Source organism: Aquarana catesbeiana, linkage group LG02 (genome assembly GCF_042186555.1).
Source record: "Aquarana catesbeiana isolate 2022-GZ linkage group LG02, ASM4218655v1, whole genome shotgun sequence".
Lineage (NCBI taxonomy): Eukaryota > Metazoa > Chordata > Amphibia > Anura > Ranidae > Aquarana > Aquarana catesbeiana.
The window spans coordinates 803,944,672-803,968,909 of record NC_133325.1 but is presented as its reverse complement, the minus strand read 5'-3'; the positions used below and the strand labels follow the sequence as shown (position 1 = coordinate 803,968,909).

General features: G+C 43.8%; 1 protein-coding gene across 1 annotated transcript in view; it reads left to right on the top strand.

The window, feature by feature from the left end:
• LOC141129486 (butyrophilin-like protein 10) overlaps nt 1–7,269 on the top strand; it is a 51,534-nt gene extending 44,265 nt beyond the window's left edge. Inside the window, exons 6-7 of the mRNA XM_073617542.1 lie at nt 265–543; nt 6,867–7,269. Coding sequence (XP_073473643.1) covers nt 265–543; nt 6,867–6,916 — 329 coding nt within the window. The 3' untranslated portion in view covers nt 6,917–7,269. The remainder of the gene's footprint in view (nt 1–264; nt 544–6,866) is intronic.
• Nucleotides 7,270–24,238: the final 16,969 nt, after the last annotated feature.

Genomic DNA, 24,238 nt, shown 5'->3' with positions numbered 1-24,238 from the left:
TTGAAGCAAATAATATTATGACTTATTTAATTGCCATCTTGTTTGATAACCTAATGTTCAGGGGTTGTAAATCTTTAAAAAAAAAAAAGTTCTTCAGAATCGTGATCTTTATTCTAAGCCAAAAAATCGTAATTCTCATTTTATCCGGAATCATGCAGCTCTAGTTCCCTCTCCATTCTATCCCAAACTAAAAATAACATTTGACTAGAAATACATTGTAAATACAGTATGTGTATGATCCTGGGATTTGTGTTTTATTGTCAGGGTTAAATGTGCACAGCAAGGCCGGCACTCTGTCTGATGTTGATGGGAAGAAGCGTCTGATGTGTATCATCATCGGGATGTTCCGGAATCCATGGATCAGGTGGTACGATGTGAAAAACACAACCCTGACCAAGTATGAAACCCATCACATTACCGACCAGGCTGATGGGATGAAGAAGGTGGAATCTGTACTCAGATATGATGATAAAATAAATGAAGCTTACCTCTGTCAAGTCGGAGAGGGGACACTACACACAACCACCTGTATTGTGAGATCAGGTATTCTCATCACCTAAGGTTGAAGTTTAATTTGCCCTTCCTGGTTCCCCCACTCATTAACCACTTGCCACCCGTATAACTTACTTATACGGCGGCAAGGTGGCGCTGCATGCCTAGTAGTACGAGATCTGACACTTCCAGGTCTGGGGCGTGCATGTGCGCTGCCGGCAGCCCACTCCCGCTGTGATTATACACAGTGGGAGCTGATCTGCGGGTACCACGGACTCAATGTCCTCTGGCACCCATCGATCATCCAGCACAGAGACAGAACAACGATTTAAGTATAACAGATAAAAACCAAAGGGCAAAAACCCCTAACAAGGAGTAATCAAAAGAAATGGTCCAGTCACCAACTCATCCTCAGGATGAGGAACCTCAACCACTGGTCATATGTAACCAAAAAGCAAAGGGGAACCAGGAACAGATCACCCAACAAAAAGTTGTAAATGAGGACCACCTGCAGTTTTACCGATTAGAAAAACTTTGTTGAAAAGTTTAAAAACCAAAGGGCAAAAACCCCTAACAAGGAATAATCAAAAGAAACCGGTCCAGTCACCGACTAATCCGAAGGATGAGGAACCTCAACCACTGGTCATATGTAACCAAAAAGCAAAGGGGAACCAGGAACAGATCACCCAACAAAAAATTGTAAATGAGGACCACCTGCAGTTTTACCGATTAGAAAAACTTTGTTGGAAAGTTTAAAAACCAAAGGGCAAAAACCCCTAACAAGGAGTAATCAAAAGAAACCGGTCCAGTCACCGACTCATCCTAAGGATGAGGAACCTCAACCACTGGTCATATGTAACCAAAAAACAAAGGGGAACCAGGAACAGATCACCCAACAAAAAGTTGTAAATGAGGACCACCTGCAGTTTTAAAAACTTTGTTGGAATGCAAAAAAATTGCAGAGAACACGGCCACGTGACCGTAACCCTCCAAACACCAAGATTTTAACACCAGATTGACAACGTTGTCACCATTAAAAGCACGTACACCAGGCCCCCAGACAAGCACTCATGAACCCAACAGACCGCAACACAGCAGAGCTGAACCAGATGGAATGGCAAGGCTAGATTACCAGGGCAGGTGGATCAAGGACTGCATGCCTTGCCATTCCATCTGGTCCAGCTCTGCTGTGTTGAGGTCTGTTGGGTTCATGAGTACTTGTCTGGGCCCAGGTGTACGATCTTCTAAAGAAAATTCTTTCAAAATTCGACCCGTGTATGGCCTGCCTAAAACACTGACTAGGCACACACAATAACCCTTTGATCACCCCTGATGTTAACCCCTTCCCAGCCAGTGACATTAGTACAGTGAACGTGCATATTTTTAGCACTGATCACTGTATTGGTGTCACTGGGCAAGGATGTGGAATTCCCTTCCACAGGCAGGGGTCTCAGAGGAGAGCATCAATAGTTTCAAGAAACTATTAGATAAGCACTAGGGATGAGCCGAACACCCCCCTGTTCGGTTCGCACCAGAACATGCGAACAGGCAAAAAATTTGTTTGAACACGCGAACACCATTAAAGTCTATGGAACACGAATATTAATAATCAAGAGTGCTAATTTTAAAGGCTTTTATGCAAGTTATTGTCATAAAAAAATTTTGGGGACCTGGGTCCTGCCCCAGGGGACATGGATCAATGCAAAAAAAGTTTTAAAAACGGCCATTTTTTCGGGAGCAGTGATTTTAATAATACTTAAAGTCAAACAATAAAAGTGTAATATTCCTTTAAATTTCGTACCTGGGGGGTGTCTATAGTATGTGTGTAAAGGGGCGCATGTTTCCCGTGTTTAGAACAGTCTGACAGCAAAATGACATTTCAAAGGAAAAAAAGTCATTGAAAACTACTCGCGGCTATTAATGAATTGCCGGTCCGACAATACACATAAAACGGCATGGGAATTCCCCACAGGGGAACCCCGAACCAAGATTAAAAAAAAAAAATGACGTGGGGGGTCCCCCTAAATTCCATACTAGGCCCTTCAGGTCTGGTATGGATTTTAAGGGGAACCCCGTGCCAAAATTTAAAAAAAAATTGGCGTGGGGTCCCCCCAAAAATCCATACCAGACAGGAAAAAGAAGGGGGAACGAAAGAACGCCCCCCCCTTCCTGAACCGTACCAGGGCACATGCCCTCAACATTGGGAGGGTGCTTTGGGGTAGCCCCCCAAAACACCTTGTCCCCATGTTGATGGGGACAAGGGCCTCATCCCCACAACCCTTGCCCGGTGGTTGTGGTGGTCTGCGGGTGGGGGGCTTATCGGAATCTGGAAGCCCCCTTTAACAAGGGGACCCCCAGATCCCAGCCCTCCCCCTGTGTGAAATGGTAAGGGGGTACAAAAGTACTCCTATGTCATGGATCTGCCACCTAAGGGTTAACTTAGTCCAGGCTGATTTCAGTATAGCAGACACTCCTCCAGTCTGCTATACTTACCTACTGCAGCCATCCAGCTTCATTCCCAGTCTGCTTACCTGTCTGCTGATCCATCCAGTCTGCTCACCTGTCTGCTGATCCATCCAGTCTGCTCACCTGTCTGCTGATCCATCCAGTCTGCTCACCTGTCTGCTGATCCATCCAGTCTGCTCACCTGTCTGCTGATCCATCCAGCCTGCTGGTCCTGTCTGCTGTGCTGGCCATTTCACCCATCTGCTGTTGATCCTGCCAGGCACTCATACCATTCTGCACTCCCGTGCCACCTGTCTGCACTAATAGGGGCCGCGAGTCAGATACGTAAGGGAGGCCTTCCTCTGCACTATCGGGCTCATCAGTCAGGTACGTGAGAACTTGACACCCTACCATTTCACAAAAAAACTGTCAAAAATGTTAAAAATGATATGACGCTGTGGAGGAAGATGCCGGACGAGAACACCGGAAGAAGAACCAGAAGAAGAAGAAGATGGAGGAAGAAACCGAAGGAAGATAGAAGTAAGAAGATAGAAGAAAGAAGATAGAAGAAGCATTTAAATAAAGGAATTGTCAAAAACTGTCTCTTGTCATTTTTTACATTTTTGACAGTTTTTTTGTGAAATGGTAGGGGTACTTTTGTACCCCCTTACCATTTCACACAGGAGGGAGGGCCGGGATCTGTGGGTCCCCTTGTTAAAGGGGGCTTCCAGATTCCGATAAGCCCCCCATCCGCAGACCCCCACAACCATAGGGCAAGGGTTGTGGGGATGAGGCCCTTGTCCCCATCAACATGGGGACAAGGTATTTTGGGGGCTACCCCAAAGCACCCTCCCAATGTTGAGGGCATGTGGCCTTGTACGGTTCAGGAGGGGGGGTGCTCTCTCGTCTCCTCCTCTTTTCCTGCGGCCTGCCAGGTTGCGTGCTCAGATTAGGGTCTGGTATGGATTTTTGGGGGGACCCCACGCCATTTTTTTTTAAAAAATTGACACGGGGTTCCCCCTTAAAATCCATACCAGACCTGAAGGGTCTGGTATAGATTTTGAGGGGGACCCCACGCCATTTTTTTTTAAATTTTGGCGGGGGTTTCCCTTAATATCTATACCAGACCTGAAGGGCCTGGTATGGAATTTATGGGGACCACCCACGTCATTTTTTTTTACATTTTGGTTCATGGTTCCCCTGTGGGGAAATCCCATGCAGTTTTTATCAATGAACTTTTATGTGTATTGTCGGACCGGCAATTCATTAATAGCCGCAAGTAGTTTTAAATGACTTTTTTTCCTTTGAAATGTCATTTTGCTGTCAGACTGTTCTAAACACGGGAAACATGCGCCCCTTTACACACATACTATAGACACCCCCCAGGTACGAAATTTAAAGGGTTATTACACTTTTATTGTTTGACTTTAAGCATTATTAAAATCACTGCTCCTGAAAAAACGTCCGTTTTTAAAACTTTGTTTTGCATTGATCCATGTCCCCTGGGGCAGGACCCAGGTCCCCAAACACTTTTTATGACAATAACTTGCATATAAGCCTTTAAAATTAGCACTTTTGATTTCTCCCATAGACTTTTAAATTGTGTTCTGCGGCTTTCGAATTTGCCCCAAACATCCCAAATTGTTTTCTGTTCGGAGAACTGGCGAACAGCCGATGTTCGAGTCGAACATGAGTTTGACTCAAACTCAAAGCTCATCCCTAATAAGCACCTGAACGACCGCAACATACAGGGATATATAATGTAATATGACACATAATCACACACATAGGTTGGACTTGATGGACTTGTGTCTTTTTTCAACCTCACCTACTATGGTCCTCAAAAAAGTGTCAAAAAGTGTCACTTAGTGTCCAACTGTCCGCCACAATATCGCAGTCCCACTATAAGTCACCATTACTAAGAAGTGAGAAAATTAAAAAATACATAAATATATACCATAGTTTGTAGACGCTGTAACTTTTGCGCAAACCAATCAGTATGATTATTGGGATTTTTTTTACCAAAAATATGTAGCAGAATACATATTGGCCTAAATTAACCGCTTCAGCCCCGGAAGATTTTACCCCCTTCCTGACCAGAGCACTTTTTACGATTCAGCACTGCGTCGCTTTAAATGACAATTGCGAGGTCGTGTGACGTTGCACCCACACAAAATTGACGTCCTTTTTTTCCCCACAAATAGAGCTTTCTTTTGGTGGCATTTGATCATCTCTGAGATTTTTATTTTTTGCGCTATAAACAAAAGAATGGCGACAATTGTGAAAAAAGCACAATAATTTTAATTTTTTGCTATAATAAATATCCCCCCCCCCCAAAAAAAAAAAAAGATTTTTTCCTCAGTTTAGGCTGATACGTATTCTTCTACATTTTTTGGGGAAAAAAATCGCAATAAGCGTTTATTGATTGGTTTGCGCAAAAGTTATAGCGTCTACAAAATAGGGGATAGATTTATGGCATTTTTATTATTATTATTTTTTTACTAGTAATGTCAGTGATCTGCGATTTTTATCGTGATTGCGACATTATGGCGGGCGCGTCGGACAATTTTGACACTATTTTGGGACCATTGGCATTTATACAGCGATCAGTGCGATAAAAATGTACTGATTACTGTAAAAATGTCACTAGCAGTTAAGGGGTTAACACTAGGGGGCGATCAAGGGGTTAACTGTGTTCCCTAGTGTGTGTTCTAACTGAAGGGGGGATGAGGACTGTGTAGGGGAGATGACAGAAATCTGTCACTTCTCGGGAACTGTGTGTTTACACACACAGATCCCGGTTCTCCGTGTGCCCCGAGTGATCGTGGTAGCCCGGCGGTGATCGCGACCGCTGGGCACTCGCATCAGCTCTGTGGGCGAGCAGGGGGCGCGCGCCCCTAGTGGCCACAGGGCAAAGCGATGTTACATAACGTTGTTTTGCCCAGCCGTGCCATTCTGCTGCAGTACAACTGCGGCGGCTGGTTGGCAAGTGGTTAATGAAGACATTTTTTTACTTTTTTCTTATTGGATGTGTTTTATAGCAGAAAGTAAAAAATATTGTTGTTTTTTTTTTTTTCAAAATTGCTTTTTTTTTTTTTGTTTGTTTATAGCGCAAAAAATAAAAACCGCAGAGGTGATCAAATACCACCAAAAGAAATCTCTATTTGTGGGGAAAAAAAGGACACAAAATCTGTTTGGGTACAGCATTGCACGACCTGCGCAATTACCAGTTAAAGCGACGCAGTGCCCAAATTGTAAAAAGTGCTCTGGTCAGGAAAGGGGGTAAAATCTTCCGGGGCTGAAGCCGTTAAATACAATACAACCAGTGGTGGTCAGAAACCGTCCAATAGCAATTTGAGGTTGAATCTACTGCAGTACTACTGAGAATGAAAGAACTGGGCAGTATGGGCATCGTGATGATTGATGTTTTGCCTTGCGATGTATTCCATATTAATGTGAAAATTGGAAAGAACGGGCACTGTGGATCGTCGTTCTTTACAGATTTCCCATGACTTTCTTCACACATAGCTCTGTCCAGGGGCGGACTGACCATTGAGCCACTCGGGCACTGGCCTAGGGCCCCGGGCCACTAGGGGGCTCCATTAGGGTTGCCAGCCTCAGTAAAACCAGGGACAGTATGTAAAAATCTGTGTTTTTTTTACATCTGTCTCTGAAATGTCCCTTACCGACATCCTTTTGGTCTAAAAAATCCCGAGATTATAGCTGCCCCACCTCTCCAGTACCTTCTCAGCCAATAGAAACATGTCTGTGTATACTGTGTGTACATGTATGTGTATACTGTGTGATTGCCTGGGGGCCCCATAATCTGCTATTGCTGGGGGGCCCCATGAGTTGTCAGTCCGCCCTTGGCTCTGTCTGGTTTATGTTCTGTAGAGGCTCTATAATAATTCTTGTATCTTGTGTTACAGATGGAAAAGTTTCTGTTAAAATTCAGGATCCAAACTCTCATCCACCATAATGCCGGAATCTGAGTGTGTTCCAAAAACCAGCAGCATTTAAGGTGTCGTCATGGAGCCATGGCAGAAGAATAGGTCTTTCTTGTCTTGTGCTACAAGATGGATTTTCAACAATTTTGTTTTTTTTTTTTTTTTTTTACAATAAAGATTTTTATTGAATTTTCAAAAGTAAAACAAGAATATTCCAGTTACATATTGAAACAGTGTTGTCACAGAAATGCCTACTTAGGATTCCAAATGAAAGAATTGCTTAAAGTAAGTTACTATACAATACTATAGTCAAACTAGAAACTCTTAAAGTGGTGTTCCGGCCGAAATTATACTTTTTAAATAAAAATACCCCTATAATACACAAGCTTAATGTATTCTAGTAAAGTTAGTCTGTAAACTAAGGTCTGTTTTGTTGGTTTATAGCAGTAATTTGTTGTTTTATAAACTTATAGCAGGCCGTGGCCATCTTAAGCCATCTTAAGTGTGGGCATCCTTGCAGATCTCGCACATGCTCAGTGCAGCGCAAGCAGTGTGATGGGTTTCAGGTCAGGTTTCCATAGCAACGGCAGTGTCAGAGGAAGTTGCCGCCCCTTCCCAGAAGGCACTGCAAACAGGAAATGATGCGATGGACCGCGGCCAAGGAGGAGGAAGTGAAAAATGAATACAGCAGATATACAGTAGGTGCTGAGAAAAAAAAATTTAAAATATCCAATTCGTTTACAGCGCACGGTTTAGTGAGGGATGCTGAAGAGTTGTAAAAGTGGGTGGAGCTCCACTTTAAGGTGTTTAACCACTTGCTTACAGGGCACTTAAACCCCCCTCCTATCCAGACCAATTTTCAGCTTTCAGCGCTGATGCACTTTGAATGACAATTGCGCGGTCATACAACATTGTACCCAAATGAAATTTTTATCATTTTTTCACCACAAATAGAGCTTTCTTTTGGTGGTATTTGATCACCTCTGTGGTTTTTACTTTTTGTTAAAAAAATGTAAAAACCTGAATTTTTAAAAAAAAAAAAAATTATTTTTTTATATTTTGTTATAAAAAATTTAAAATGGGTCATTTTTCTCCTTTATTGATGTACGCTGATGAGGCGGCAGTGATGGGCACTGATAGGCGGCAGTGATGGGCACTGATGGGTGGCAGTGATGGGCAGCATTGCCAGGTGGCACTGATTGGCACTACAGGTGGGCATTGATAGGTGGCACTTGTGGGCACTGTTAGGTGGCACTGTGGGCACTGTTAGGTGGCACTGTGGGCACTGTTAGGTAGCACTGTGGGCAGTGTTAGGTGGCACTGTGGGCACTGTTAGGTAGCACTGTGGGCAGTGTTAGGTGGCACTTATAGGTGGCACTGATGAGGCAGATGTGCCTCTTCCACTTGGGGACTGATGTCCCTGGCATCCGAGCCGGTGATCGGCTTTTTTTTCTACTCGCGCTGTCAGCGTGAGTAAAAAAAAAAAAACGATTCCCTTTTTTTTGTTTACATCATGTGATCAGCTGTCATTGACTGACAGCTGATCACATGGTAAGGGGCCGGGACCGGCCCCTTACACGGATCGGTGATCAGCCGAGTCTCAGTGTCTCGGTGATCACAGCGCGCCCGGTGCGCGCACTGCACAGGGGAGGCCGTCATGTGACGGCCTCCTGGGAATGCAAGTCCGCGCTGTGGCCGTCATTCGGCCACAGCACGGATAGCAGGTGGTTAAATATTTATACAATCCCTGTTTACTAGACATGTGCACACTGAAACATTTTGTTTCGGAATTTCGTTTTCTTCCGAAAAATAAATTTATTTAGTTACTCCCGAAATTCTTTTTTATTTATTTTGTTTCGTTAAAAAATGCATTCGTCCGAAAATCCGAAATAATTAAGGTGGAATCTGTCATTGAAGGCTTATGGTGTCTGTCGAATGTTCTAAGAAGATTCGACGGAGCAGCTAAACTGTACGACGCCGCGATCGCACATTTCCGGTCGAATGTTCCGCCTACAAGCTATAGTAGAATTCTAATGTTGTATGACACGAGTAATAATTATATTTATTCATTATAATTACTAGTCAACCAACATTAGATTTCTTCTATAGCCTATGGGCGGAGCATTTGACCATAAATGTCCGCTCACCGCGACTGCTTTGTCGAATCTTCATGTGGAATCTTTTCTCTCTATGTCGAATAATCTTGGACTAATAGAGTTAGGTTAGGCACATTCAACCTTTTTTGCTATTGTCTCTATAATGTCGAATCTTTTCTCTCTATGTAGAATCTTTTCTCTCTATGTAGAATCTTTTCTCTCTATGTAGAATCTTTTCTCTCTATGTGGAATCTTTTCTCTCTATGTGGAATCTTTTCTCTCTATGTGGAATCTTTTCTCTCTATAATGTCGAATCTTTTCTCTCTATGTAGAATCTTTTCTCTCTATGTAGAATCTTTTCTCCTGGAATCTTTTCTCTCTATGGCGAATCTTTTCTCTCTATGGCGAATCTTTTCTCTCTATGTTGAATCTTTTCTCTCTATGTCGAATCTTTTCTCTCTATGTGGAATCTTTTCTCTCTATGTAGAATCTTTTCTCTCTATGTCAAATCTTTTCTCTCTATGTAGAATCTTTTCTCCTCTATGTAGAATCTTTTCTCTCTATGTAGAATCTTTTCTCTCTATGTCAAATCTTTTCTCTCTATGTAGAATCTTTTCTCTCTATGTAGAATCTTTTCTCTCTATGTAGAATCTTTTCTCTCTATGTCAAATCTTTTCTCTCTATGTAGAATCTTTTCTCTCTGTGTAGAATCTTTTCTCTCTATGTCAAATCTTTTCTCTCTATGTAGAATAATCTTGAACTAATAGAGTTAAGGTTAGGCACATTCGACCACAGGTTCGATAGACACAGATTGTTATTGTCAGCGTCATGTCGAATCTCCTATCTATATCGAACTGTTGCCGCAACGAAAATGAAAATAAAGCATTTCTTTATGTCGGATCTTTCGGTTTTCAGATTCTGCACGTTTGTTATCGTTTGTTAAAACGATAACGAAAATACCCGAAATTCGGACGAAAATGCATTCGGACAAAAACTAATGCACATGTCTACTGTTTACGCCAAAAGGGAACTCACTGTAAACAAGGGATTGTAGCTTTATGTATTTGTAGTGGTACCCCCATGGGACTGCTGAGTTGGTTATAGCAATTTGCCAATCACTCCGCTTCCGACCTCCCATCACCAAACACATGGCACCAAACAGTCAATATTTAAGTCTCCTTGCTCTTTATTTGTAGGGACAGCGTGGGTTATTCATAGGTAGATATGAGATGCTCCACCAGATCCCACTTTGCGAGGGTATAATTCATAGCTGTAGCTTTTGTTGCTGGACTTTCCCTTGTACAGCACTCCCAAGGTTGAACAAAAGGCATTACTCTGAATAATTCCCTCTGCTTGACTGATAGAATTCCTTTGGGGTATTAATTCTAGAATCACAGGCCTTCACCGCCTATTTTCCATGACCCTCATACTAATGCCCCTCAGTCTTTGGAAGTTACTGTTATTATGGCTTATACTGTGTTCTGTAGCCACACAGCATGTCACTTCTCTCGCTCCTGCACTTGCTTCCTTGGGTTTCATTGACCTGTTCTCCACGATCGACAGTCTGTTTTTCTGGTCACAGAAAGTCTATCCACCAGTCTTCTTCTTCCACCTTACCCCCACTTCCTCCTCGCTCGGCCGGCACATTTCCCGGCACTACATGCTGGCTCCTCTGCACTCCAGGCGTCCACCCTGGACTTCCTTTGAGAGCATTACTCAAGACTCTCCTCCTTCAGGGCCCCAGGCCCTCGGCCTCCTGGAACTCTCTCTCTCGACCTCCTCCTCTTTCTCGGGCCCCAGGCCCTCCCCCCTGTGGAGCATGTAACCCCCCCCCCTTATATGAGAGACCTCCTCTTGACCAAGCAAATTAATGATTGGTCAGAACTCTCGCATGAGTTTCCTGCCACTCAGATCTCAGCCCATCCTCTTCTTTTCCAGTACAATTCACCATCAGGCAGAGGAGGTATCTCTGAGCCTAAGTGTAGGTGGCCACACCCCCCGCTACTCTGACCCTCCCACTCCTGAATCAAAACAACCAGGCCTAGAAAAGGACCATAGGCCTGGCCAAATTTACCTATAACTAGATCCTGCACTACCAAACTACACTATAGCACCTAGCCTAAAGTAGAGGGCGCTACATATTAAAAGGAAGAGGAAGGAAAGGAGAAAAAGATGGAAAAGGAGATGGTTGGAAGTTACCTTATTAATCAGAATACTTTAGAGAAGATAATGGATCAGGAACAAATTTAATGGTTCTTAGAATTTTTCAGAAAATTTGAAGCCCTAGGAAGTAAGATCTATCTATTCCAGCTTTTAAGGAATTTAGCTGCGGAGCCCTTTTTGTGCGCTAACATTATTTCTTAGTCAGCCTGAGTGTTAAGTCTCAAAATAACATCTGATAGGTTAGGGGCATAGGTGTGCGCAGCCTATTGCATTAGGGTGTGCACTCCAAAGCTCAAACACACGTGCCTTTCTTTGCAGCCTCAGGTGCACAGGGCAGGGAACAAATGGTAGGTGCTCTGTGCTGAGCGACATCCTGTGCATTCAAAAACACAGTTTACTATGCTTCAGTTATAATGGAACACAGTGAGTATGTTCACTGTGTTCATAAAGAAAGGGAAGGGGCCGGTATATCATATGATTAGCCCCTCCCCCCACTCTTCATCCTGAAACATCCCCACAGCAGCCGGTGGGAGAGAAGAAGAAAGGGGGGGACATCACAAGGGGAAGCCTGGGTGAATTGGCTCTGCTCAGAGTGATTAGGGTGTGCCCAGGCACACCTGGCACACCCCCTGCGCACGCCTATGGTTATGGGGCTAAGGTAGATTTCCATAGTTTAGTAATGGTGAGCCTTGCGGCTATTAGGACATTAGCAATAATAATTCAATGCTGTGGTGGGTATAGGTCTAGATTTAGACCTAATAAGGCTGTTTCAGGTGTGAGTGCCTTTAAGTTTCCTGTGAGGGACGCGATAAAGGAGCAGATTGTTTTCCAGAAACTAGATAAAGCCTTACATCCCCATAGTGTACAGTATCTTACAAAAGTGAGTACACCCCTCACTCACATTTTTGTAAATCTTTTCTTCTATCTTTTTATGTGACAACACTGAAGAAATGACACTTGTCTACAATGTAAAGTAGTGAGTGTACAGCTTGTATAACAGTGTCAATTTGCTGTCAGCCATTAATGTCTAAACAGCTGGCAACAAAAGTGAGTACACACTTGAAAGTGAAAATGTCCAAATTGGGCCCAAAGTGTCAATATTTTGCGTGGCCACCATTATTTTTCAGCACTGCCTTAACCCTCTTGGGCATGGAGATCACCAGAGCTTCACAGGTTGCCACTGGAGTCCTCTTCCACTCCTCCATGATGACATCACAGAGCTGGTGGATGTTAGAGACCTTGCGCTCCTCCACCTTCCGTTTGAGGATATCCCACAGATGATCAATAGGGTTTAAGTCTGGAGACATGTTTGGCCAGTCCATAACCTTTACCCTCAGCTTCTTTAGCAAGGCAGTGGTCATCTTGGAGGTGTGGTTGGGGTGGTTATCATGTTGGAATACTGCCCTGTGGCCCAGTCTCTGAAGGGAGGGGATCATGCTTGGCTTCAGTATGTCACAGTACATGTTGGCATTCATGGTTCCCTCAATGAACCGTAGCCCCCCAGTGGCGGCAGCACTCATGCAGCCCCAGATCATGACACTCCAACCACCATAATGCTTGACTGTAGACAAGACACTTGTCTTTGTACTCCTCACCTGGTTGCCCCCACACACGCTTGTCACCATCTGAACCAAATAAGTTTATCTTGGTCTCATCAGACCACAGGACATGGTTCTAGTAATCCATGTCCTTAGTCTGCTTGTCTTCAGCAAACTGTTTGCAGGCTTTTTTGTGCATCCTCTTTAGAAGAGAGTTCCTTCTGTGTTGACAGCCATGCAGACCAATTTGATGCAGTGTGCGGAGTATGGTCTGAGCACTGACAGGCTGACCCCCCACCCCTTCAACCTCTGCAGCAATGTGAGAGCGATAACACCAAATTTAACACACCTGCCCCCGTTCACACCTGAGACCTTGTAACACTAACGAGTCACATGACACGGGGAGGGAAAATGGCTAATTGGGCCCAATTTGGACATTTCTACTTAGGGGTGTACTCACTTTTGTTGCCAACGGTTTAGACATTAATGGCTGTGAATTGAGTTGTTTTGAGGGGACAGTAAATTTACACTGTTATACAAGCTGTACACTCACTACTTTACATTGTAGACAAGTGTCATTTCTTCAGTGTTGTCACTTGAAAAGATAGAAGAAAAGATTTACAAAAATGTGAGGGGTGTACTCACTTTTGTGAGATATTGTATGTACTAAATTGCCTGTATGGGTATTACATCTCCAGCAAGTGGGGGATGAGGCGGGAAATATTTTGGAGAGTCTGTATGGGGTCAGATACCAGCGGTTTAGTATTTTTTGGGTGTTTTCCCAATGTTCAATACATGATGTTGATATACTATTGATATGTATGGCGTCCTGTCATTTTTCCCATGAAAAGGTTTGAGAAAGGTCTTTCTCCCATTTATTCATGTTTGTAGTTTTGGTTTGGAGTGGAAAAGATGAGAGGAGTTTAAAGAAATGGGATATGCCTTTTTTCTTTCTGCTTTTATAAGAAGTGAAAAATTCCCATAGTTCACAAGGGAGTTCTAAATTCTTTTCGGGGTTAAAGTTCTTATTAAATGTTTTAGTGTTAAGCTTATTTGTGATTCTGATTTTATGTTCATCAGGTAGATGATGAAAAAAGTTGATTCCCTGTTTGGATCAGGATGTTATATCAAGACGCGCTTTGCAATATTTTGGTTGGAAATTCCGACCGTGTGTATGCTCCATCGGACTTTTGCTGGCGGAATTTCTGCCAGCAATAGATTGAGAGCAGGTTCTCTATTTTTCCGACGGAAAAAGTTCCTATCGGAAATTCCGATCATCTGTAGCAATTGCGACACGCAAAATTCCTACACATGCTTGGAAACAATTCGACGCATGCTCAGAAGCATTGAATTTCATTTTTTCAGCTCGTCGTAGTGTTGTAAGTCGCCGCGTTCTTGACGGTCGGAAGTTCAGAGAACTTTTGTGTGATCGTGTGTATGCAAGCCAAGCTTGAGCGGAATTCCGTTGGAAAAACCATCTAAGATATTTCCCACGGAAATTCCTCTCCTGTGTACGGGGCATAAATGGTATTGGAATCTGAGCTGGGGTGTTTATTGGTTGTAGCTTTGTTAAAGCAAACTTCCTGGCTGATAAGGTAGATTTAATAGTTAGGAAATTGACGTATATCAGGGAGGTTCATGCCTCCTTTGGATTTAGTCATAGTCATAGTTGATAAACAATCCTTGTTTTTTTTCCCTTCCAGATCAAGTTGTTTAATTTTGAGTTGATTTGTGTAAAAAATGTTGTTAGTAATGGGATTGGTAGGGATTGGAAGTAATATAGGATCTTCGGCATTGTGTGCATTTTAAATACTGCTATCCCTTCCAATCCAAGACAGCTGAGTTTTTTTATCGATTGCATATCTAGGTTAATTTGGTCTAATAGAATGGGGTAATTAACCTCATATAGTTTAGATGGTGGGTAGGCAAGTTGGATTCCCAGGTAAGTAATAGAGGGATTATCTCAACTGTATCTAGAATTTTGTCGTAGGTTGTCAACTAGATCTGGTGGGATATTCATAGGTAAAAAAAAAACATTTGTTAGGATTAATCTTATAATAGGAAACTGATCCAAAGGCGTCCAGGACATTCCTTACTTCGCTTAGTGAGGTGTCAGGTATGGATAATGTTAGGAGAATGTCATCCGCAAATAGTCCTAATTTATGGTCTACTAGTCCGATTTTAATACCTGTTATATTGGGGTTAGATCTAATGGATATCGCAAGGAGTTCAATTGCTAATGAAAATTTGATGGGCGATAGAGGACACCCTTGTCTGGTTCCATTAGATAGATTAAAAGGTTTAGAGATTTTGCCTGATGTGTATACCCTGGCTGTAGGTATCGTGTAGAGCGACATTATGGATTCATAAATGAATCCAGAGAATCCAAATTTCTTAAGAGTCTCCGCTATATAGCCCCAATGCACTCTGTCAAATGCCTTCTCTGTGTCTAGTCCAAGGAGCAGAGAAGGAATTTTGTTATGATCTATATGATTGAGCAGGTCAATCATTCTTCTGGTACGGTCCGGGCCCTGTCGTCCTTTAACGAATCCAACTTGGTTCGGTTCAATTAGATAGGATGTAATTTCTAAAAGTCGGTTGGCTATAACTTTAGCGTAAATCTTCAGATCAGAATTGAGTAATGAGATGGGTCTGTAATTGGTGACACCGGGTCTTTCCCTTGTTTCGGTATTGTAATGATAATTGCCTCAAGTATCTCCTCGGGAAATTAGTGAGTATTTACAGCGTAACTAAATACTCTGCATAGATAAGGAGATAGCATTGTTTCAGACGCCTTAAAGTATTCGCTGGACAAACCGTCTGTTCCAGGAGCTTTATTTAATGGCAACACTTGAATGACTTTCTTAATGTCATCTACAGTTATTGGTTCATTTAATTTTTCCAGGTTATTGGATTCTATAGTAGGGACTGTAATCTTATTTAGAAATTGGTTTAGATCTAATGGTTGAGGTTGGGGAATGTTTTGGTCATCTTTTAGATTGTATAAACCTTTATAGTATTCTGCAAATGTGTCTGCTATATTTTGTGGGTTGTATAAGACTTTTCCTGATTTATGGTGAATGCTTTTTTGAATTTTCAGTTTTTTCTGTCTGTTACGTAATTGAGAAGAGAGATGTTTACCCACTTTGTTCCCTTGTGAGCAGTGATTTAGTTTAAATTTTTCGCGGTTAGAAATCAGTATCGCTCGAAGTTCGTTTCTGGTATCGTTGAGTTGTTGGAGAAGAGGAAGGTGTTTAGGGGAGGCTTTATGTTCTTTCTCAAGTTTCGAAATTTTGGTTAGTAGATTGCATACTACCTGTGATCTTCTTTTCTTTTCCCTAGAGGCCATTTGGATCAGTAATCCTCTGATGTATTCTATGGGCACACCATACACTAGAGATAGAGACTGCATCATTATCATTTATTTTAAAGAATTCTTCCAATCTTTCTTTCATCACTGTCAGAGTCTCCTTTTGAGACAAGATATAGGTATTGTTTCTCCATAGAAAATGGTTGGAATTTTGTTGCCCTAGGTTAATGACCATTGAAATTGGGGAATGGCCAGACCCTGTTATATTTTATATATACAGGCATCTGTGATTTTTTGTAGGAGAGCTCTGTCAGTAATTAAGAAATCAATCCTAGAATAGGACTTATGAACATTAGAATAAAAGGTGAAGTCCTTTTCTGTTGAGTGGAGGCACCTCCATGGGTCATGGAGGTGTCCTTCAGTATTTTCCTCTTGAATTGAATTCCTTTAGTGGTGTCCAGAAGCAGATCCATTATGGCATTAAAGTCCCCACATAGAATAACATTACCTTTCTGTATTTTTTTTGTTATTTTGAGTACTTTTTGGAGGAATTGAGGGTTCTTGTTTGGTGCATAAATGTTGGTGATCGTCAATATTGAGTTTTCAATATTTGCAACCAGGATGACATATCTTCCCTGACAATCAATTTTGCAATCCAGAAGTTGAAAAGAAATTGAGTCTTTGATCGTCAGGACTCCTTTTTTCTTCTTGCAATAGTGAGATGAGAATATATGAGGAAATTTAGGGTGGGCGAAATGAGGAGGGTTATCTCTTGCAAAATGTGATTCTTGAATGCACAGGATATCGCTGCCAAATTTTAAGACCTCATTCCATAGGGCTTTTCTCTTAAAGGGGCTTTTGAGACCTTTCACATTCAGTGATAGAAGGTTTAGATTAGCCATGTTGGATATATTTCTCATATTTGAACAGCTTAAGATATAAAGATAATAGAACCATAAAGTAATTGCGAGTTCCAGTGGATTCTTAACTTCCAAACAAAGGAGAGATTGTTCGAGAAGTCTTGAGGAGGAGGATAGTAAGTAAATGAGACTCGGCCGTTCGTCGAATTACGAACATTATGGGCCGTTTGCACCAAATTCGAGTGGCGCGTCACGGCCCATAATTCACTGCGGCATCACAGTGCATTGCTGGCTAATGATTGGCCAAGCATGCACTATGACCCGCATGCTTTGGCCAATCACAGCGCGGTAAGGACAGAGAGCCATAATTGGCTAAAGGCAGGATGGCTTTGGCCAATTATGCCTCAGGGGATTTAGTACACGCCCCACACTATATAAGGCCACCTGGAAGTCAGCCTTGTGTAGTGTGTTCCGGCGTGCTGAGAGATAGAGAGAGAGACAGTGTCATTTCATTTAAGTTAGGTAGAGCAGGCAGGCGAGTCAGTTAGCTGCAGTCAGTGTATTGTGTATATATATATATGCATCCCAGGTGTTGTGCATATATATATATATATATATATATATATATATATATATATGTATACACACTGTATTAAGTTTAGCTAGATCCGTTCCTGTTATTCCCTTCCTAATATACTCTTACAGGCAGGCAGCTGCAGTATTTTCAGTTACTGTACTGTATCCTGTGCACAGTGTGCAACTAAAACTAACTGCAGACATTTGCTGGTGTTCTCTTTCTAATAATACCACAGGCAGGCAGCTGCAGTATTTTCAGTCAGTGTACTGTATCCTGTGCACAGTATGCAACTAAAGTTAACTGCAGACAATTGCTGGTGTTCTCTTCCTAATAATACCTCAGGCAGGCAGCTGCAGTATTTTTAGTTAGTGTACTGTATCCTGTGCACAGTGTGCAACTAAAGCTAACTGCAGACAATTGCTGGTGTTCTCTTCCTAATAATACCACAGGCAGGCAGTTGATTCAGCTAGCTGCAGTATATTAGTGTACTGTATACTGGGCACAGTGTGCAGCTAAAGCTAACTGCACACCATTACTGTTGTTTTCTTCCTAATAATACTACAGGCAGGCGATTCAGCTAGCTGCAGTATAATCAGTATATATATACATCCCAGCTTTATGCAGCTACATCTCACCACAGGTCATTCCTTGTGTACCTATTCCAATGCATCAAAGACAGTATGTCTGGAAGGCCAACAAGGAGAGGCAGACAGTCACAGGCCAATAAAAGAGGGCAAGCAGGCTCTGTGTCTAGAAGCAACAGTGCTGGTCATGGACACAGTGCATCCTCATCAGCACGTGGCCGTGGGGCACGCTTGTCCATTTTCTCGGCAGCTGTCCGTGTTGAGCCACAACATGCCGAAGAGTTGGTAGAGTGGATGACCAAGCCGTCCTCATCTTCCTCATCCTCTGTCACCCAGGCTACCTTGGCTGCCAATGCAGGTGCCAAAGCGGCCTATTCCTTGGACTCGAGGTTATCATCAGTTACTCCTTCCCTAGCCCCACCGGAGGAGTCCCCCGAACTGTTCGACCACAATGTCGGGTACATGCTGCAGGAGGATGCACAGCATTTTGAAGGCTCCGATGATGGTACCCAGCTTAAGGAAGGCAGTAACGTGAGCCCAGAGAGAGGGGTTGCCAAAGAAGCACAACAAACTGGCAGTCATGTTCCCCCAGCTGCAGCATACTGCCAGGTTTGCTCCAGTGACAATGAGTGAGGGGATGATGAGCTCACTGACTCTACGTGGGTGCCTGATAGGAGAGAGGAGGAGGAGGCACATCTCCAATGAGGCAGGATGCCCTCCAGGGGCCAGCTTAAGGGCAGCCAACCGAATGCATTACACCGCAGAGCTCCGCAAGTGCAGGGCACTGGTGACTCAGCGCATTATTCCAAAAGTTCTTCGGTGTGGGCCTTTTTTGAGACGTGTGCAGCAGATTGCACTGTTGCTATTTGCAACATATGTCTGAAGCGTATCAAGCGTGGACTAGACAGTAAGCGCTTGGGCACTACATGCTTAATCAGACATATGTCGAGCTCCCATGCAACCCGTTGGCAACACCACCTAAAAGACCCACACCAAAGAACAAGGCGTACCTCTCCTTGTTCCTCCTCATCAGCTGGGATCTCCATCCCCACTATACCTTCAGTCCTCTCAGAAACCTGCACTGAGAGAAATGAAGGTGTAGAATTAGGTGTGCCACTGCCAAGTACTTGTGGGCAATCTGTTATCGGTACACCAACGTTCAATTCTAGCAGGCAGATTTCCCTACCCCATTTGCTACACCAGCAAAAGAAGTTCGCTCCCAGCCATCCACATGCCCAGTGGTTGAATGCTAGCTTGGATAAATTGCTAGCACTATAACTGCTGCCTTTTCAGTTAGTAGACTCTGCCCCCTTCCGTGAGTTTGTGGAATGTGCGGTACGTCAGTGGCAGGTTCCCAAACACCACTTTTTTTCACGGAAGGTGATTCCGGCTCTCTACCGGCAATGTCCATGCCTCGCTGGACAGGGAAGTCAGCGGTAAGGTGCATATTACCGCTGACTCATGGTCCAGCAGGCATGGACAGGGACGTTACCTATCTTTCACCACACACTGGGTGACTCTGCTGGCAGCTGGGAAGGATGCAGGACAGGGTGCAGTAGTGTTGGAGGTTGTTCTGCCACCACGCCTCCAAAATTCTACTAGTGGTGATTCTGCCACACCTCTCTCCTCCACCCCCACTTCTTCTTCTTCCTCCATGGCCTCTTCCTGTGCTGATTTGTCCTCAGAACCATTGGTGCTCCGTAGGCATTTAAGGAGCTATGCAAGCACGCAGGCAAAAAGATGCCATGCGGTGCTTGAGCTGGTGTGCTTGGGAGACAGGAGCCACACTGGGGCAGAGATTCTGTCAGCTCTACAGGGGCAGGCTCAGAGGTGGTTGACGCCATGCCAGCTTAAGTCAGGAATGGTGGTTTGTGACAATGGCACCAACCTCCTCTCCACCCTCTGGCAGGGGCAACTGACCCATGTGCCCGGTTTGGCTCATGTCCTTAACTTGGTGGTGCAGCGGTTCTTGGGCAGGTACCCGGGCTTACAGGATTCCTGAGGCAGGCCAGGAAAGTCTGTGTGCATTTCCGCCAGTCATATAATGCCAGTGCTCGGCTGGCTGACCTCCAAAAGGAATTTAATCTGCACAAGAACTACCTAATTTGTGACATGCCCACCAGGTGGAACTCAACGTTGGCCATGCTGCAGTGGCTGCACATGCAGCAGAGGGCCATCAATGAGTACCTGTGCGACTATGGCACCAGGACAGGGTCAGGGGAGCTTATTTTTTTTCCCCATGCCAGTGGGCCATGATCAGGGATGCATGCACTGTCCTGTCACTATTTGAGGAGGCCATGAGGATGGTGAGCAGTGACAGTGCATGCATCAGTGACACTGTCCCTCTTGTCCACCTGCTGGAGCACACGCTGCGTGGAATAATGGACAGGGCACTTGAGGCAGAACAGAGGCAGGAAGAGGAGGACTTCCTTACCTCTCAAGGCCCCATTTATCCAGACAGTGTTCCTGTGTGCCCGCCGATCACACAGAAAGAGGATGAGGAGGAGGATTGTGTCAGCATGGAGATGGAGCCACTAGCACTCAGCATCAGCAGCAGTCTTCAAGGGATCATTTACAGTCCGAAGAAACCCATGGACTTGTACATGGCTGGGAGGAGGTGGCTGGATCATGTCGTCCTTAGTGACCCAGAGGACTGCGGACCGAATGCCTCAGCAAAACTATGCTGCATGGCCTACCCTGATCCTGCAAAGCCTACGGAAGGATCCTCCTATTCATGATATCAAGGAGAGGGATCATTACTGGCTGGCAACCCTCCTTGATCCACGTTACAAGGGTAAGGTTGCGGACCTTATCTTGCCGTCGCAGAGGCAGCAGAAGATGAAACATCTTCGGGAGGCCTTGCAGAAAGGTTTTTGCAACGCGTTTCCAGAGCCTGGGAGGTTACAATTTCCTGGTCCTCCTGGACAACGTGTTGCTAAGGCTTCGGTCAGTCACAGAAGGAGGGGTGGATAAGGTGGCCGTCTGACTGATGCGTTCAGAAATTTTTTTAGTCCGTAGCCCCAAGGTAGATAGGTTCCAGCAACCATTACCAGCATCTGATTCACATGGTGCAGGAATACCTAGGAGCAAGATCAGACTTGGACACCTTTCCCACTGAAATTCCTCTGGGTTTCTGGGTCTTGAGGATGGATCACTGGCCAGAGCTTGCACAGTATGCAATTGAGCTACTGGCCTTTCCTGAATCCAGCGTTCTTTTGGAACGCACATTCAGTGCTGCTGAAAGCTTTGTAACCGATCACAGGGTGCGCCAGTCCACCGAATCGGTCGATCGGCCGACCTTCATAAAAATTAATCAGTCTTGGATCACCAGCTACCAAGCACCTGATGCTGATATAACCAAATAATTTTTTTTTTAATGTGAGATCCCTTCAAGACCTATGCTGATGCTGAGTGACTATCCTGTTATGCTGAATGACTATCCTCTTCCTCCTCAATGTTCATACTGATAGCTTGTAAGAACATTTTTGGTTCTGGGCACCGCTACCAGTAGCTAAGGCCCAATTTTTCAGCCCCTGTTTAACAGGAGCGTGTAATTACAATTTTTGATGCAATACTTTGCAGCAGGGCTCATTTCTGTGCTCCAACTAGAGCACGGGTCTCAAACTGGTGGCCCTCCAGCTGTTGCGAAACTACAAGTCCCATGATGCATTGCAAAGCCAGTTTGAGACCCCTGAACTAGAGTATCTGCCTTAGGCCCAATTTTTCAGCCCCTGTTTAACAGGGGCATGTAATTACAATTCTGGATCTAATATTTCACACCAGTGCCCGTTCCTGCGCCCACCAAGAGTAACTGTGAGGCCTTACAGTTTTGTGGCAACACCACCACACTGTCCACCACCAAAGGCCCAATTTTTCTGACCCTGTTCAACAGGGGCATGTAATTACTATTCGTGATCTAATATTTCACAGAAGGGCCTGTTCCTGCGCTCAACAAGAGTAACTGTGAGGGCTTACAGTGTTGTGGCAACACCAACACCTAAGGCTCAAATTTCTGCAGAGTATATAGGGCAGGACCCTACTTTCAAACATCCAACTTACAAATGACCCCTACTTGCAAACGGAAGAAGACAACAGGAAGTGAGCGGAAATCTACCTTTAGGAAGGGAAATTATCTCCTGTAAGAGTTCCTTGTTTCACTAAAACCCCCAAATTTTCAAAATCCAATTGTCATTCGGACAGAAAGTGAGGTGAAATATTCTGAACAGGTGCACAGACGGCAAAACAAATGTTACAGGGGTGATAACCTTTCCCTATGTTTTCCAAAAAGCTTAAAAATAGATTTTTTTTGGCTGGAGCTAAACACGTAAAAAATGTACCAGTTCAAAATTACAAACAGATTCTACTTAAGAACAAATCTACAGCCCCTGTCTTGTTTGCACCGCCTGTATACTGCTGTTCAGAGTATATAGGGCCTGGGGGCCCCACGCCTTTCCTTTTTTGGGTTCCCCTTAATATCCATACAAGACCCAAAGGGGCTGGTAATGGGCTGGGGGGGGGTTCTCAATGATTTTCATCCATATTGCCGAGACCAGACATGACATTAAAGCCGCAAGCAGTTTTAAATGACTTTTTTACTTTTAGAAATGTCATTTTGAGCAGGGACTGTTCTAAACATGGGAAACACGCGCCACTTTACAGGCATACTATAGACACCCCCCAGGCATGATATTTAAAGGAATATTTCACTTTTATTTCTTCACTTTAAGCATCATTAAAATTACTGCTCCCGAAAAAACGGCAGTTTTTAAAACTTTTGTTTGCATTGATACATGTCCCCTGGGGCAGGACCCGGGTCCACAAACCCTATTAAGGACAATAACTTGCATATTAGCCTTTAAAATTTGCACTTTTGATTTCTCACGTTCGAGTCCCAAAGACTTTATCGCGGTTCGAAAGTTCGCGCAAACTTTCGGTCCGTTCGAATGTTCTGATGCGAACAGAACTGGGGGGTGTTCGGCTCATCCCTATTCTAGAACAAAGGGAAACATAAGAACAATTGAGTTGCCAAGCAACTCTTGTGTGCAATACAACTTGCACTTTCATTGTGGGGGCTTGTTTAGCCAGAAGTTAGAGGATGAGAGATTGAGGTCTCCCTGTGTAACAAAAAGCCTAAGGTGGTTAGGCATTGGCATTTTTGGAGGGACAGGGATGGTATGGTCTCCATTGGGGGTTAGCAGACGGACAAATCATCCATGACTAACATTCCATTAAGATGTAATTTTTTCCTTGGGGTTTTTATTGGCAGAAAGGTTTTCTTCAATGGGGAGTAGTTCACACGATTTCAGCGTTTTGAGGCCTTCTTCAATCGTATAGATTGAGTGAGACATGTTATTTCTTTCTCTAATCAATTTTGTCAGGAATCCCCATCTGTAGATTATTTTATGATTGCGCAATATTTTAGTGATTGAGTTTGGATTTTTCCGCGCTAGGATGGTTGCCTGGGAAAGGTCGGAGTACAAGACTATCCCTGCATAGGGATCTGGGAGTTGTGTGTGATGTCTTGCGTATTGCATCAACATATCTTTCATTTGGAAAAAATTGATCTTGGCGATCACATCTCTTGATAATTTTTCCAGTATGTGCGGTGGTTTCGGCAACCTATGGGCTCTATCAATCACTAATTCTTGGTTTTGTAGCGCGGGGATGAGATCTATGATCATTATTTGCAGAAAGTTTTTCAGGTCATTATTTTCGACATTTTCAGGGATGCCGCAAAATTTGATGTCATTCCATCTAGATCTGTCCTCGAGGTCTGCGACTTTGAGTTTTAGTTGTTTGACTTCCTCTTCGAGTATAAAATGATCATCAACTAGTTTGTTATGAGCTTCAGTGAAATCGGTCATTTTATTTTCAATGTAGTCTAATCTTTCACCCAAATCATCCATTTCCATTTTGGATTTTTGCATAAATGCTTTCATGTCATTCTGAATTGCCCCTCTTAGTGATTTGAGCATTTCTTTCATGTCTCCAAGAGGAACTGATCCCCTCCTCCTGCAGCCACTGAGTGCCCGCTTCTCCTCCTTTCCCTCCCAAAGGCATTCAGTGGCTGTAGGAGGAAGAGATCAGTTCCTCTATATGCTGTCGCCTCGCTGCCCCTCCTATCCAGCTTCCCTCTGCTCCATGTATAAATACATAAGGGGGATATGATCACCATGTATAAATACATAAGGGGGGATATGAACTCCATGTATAAATACATAAGGGG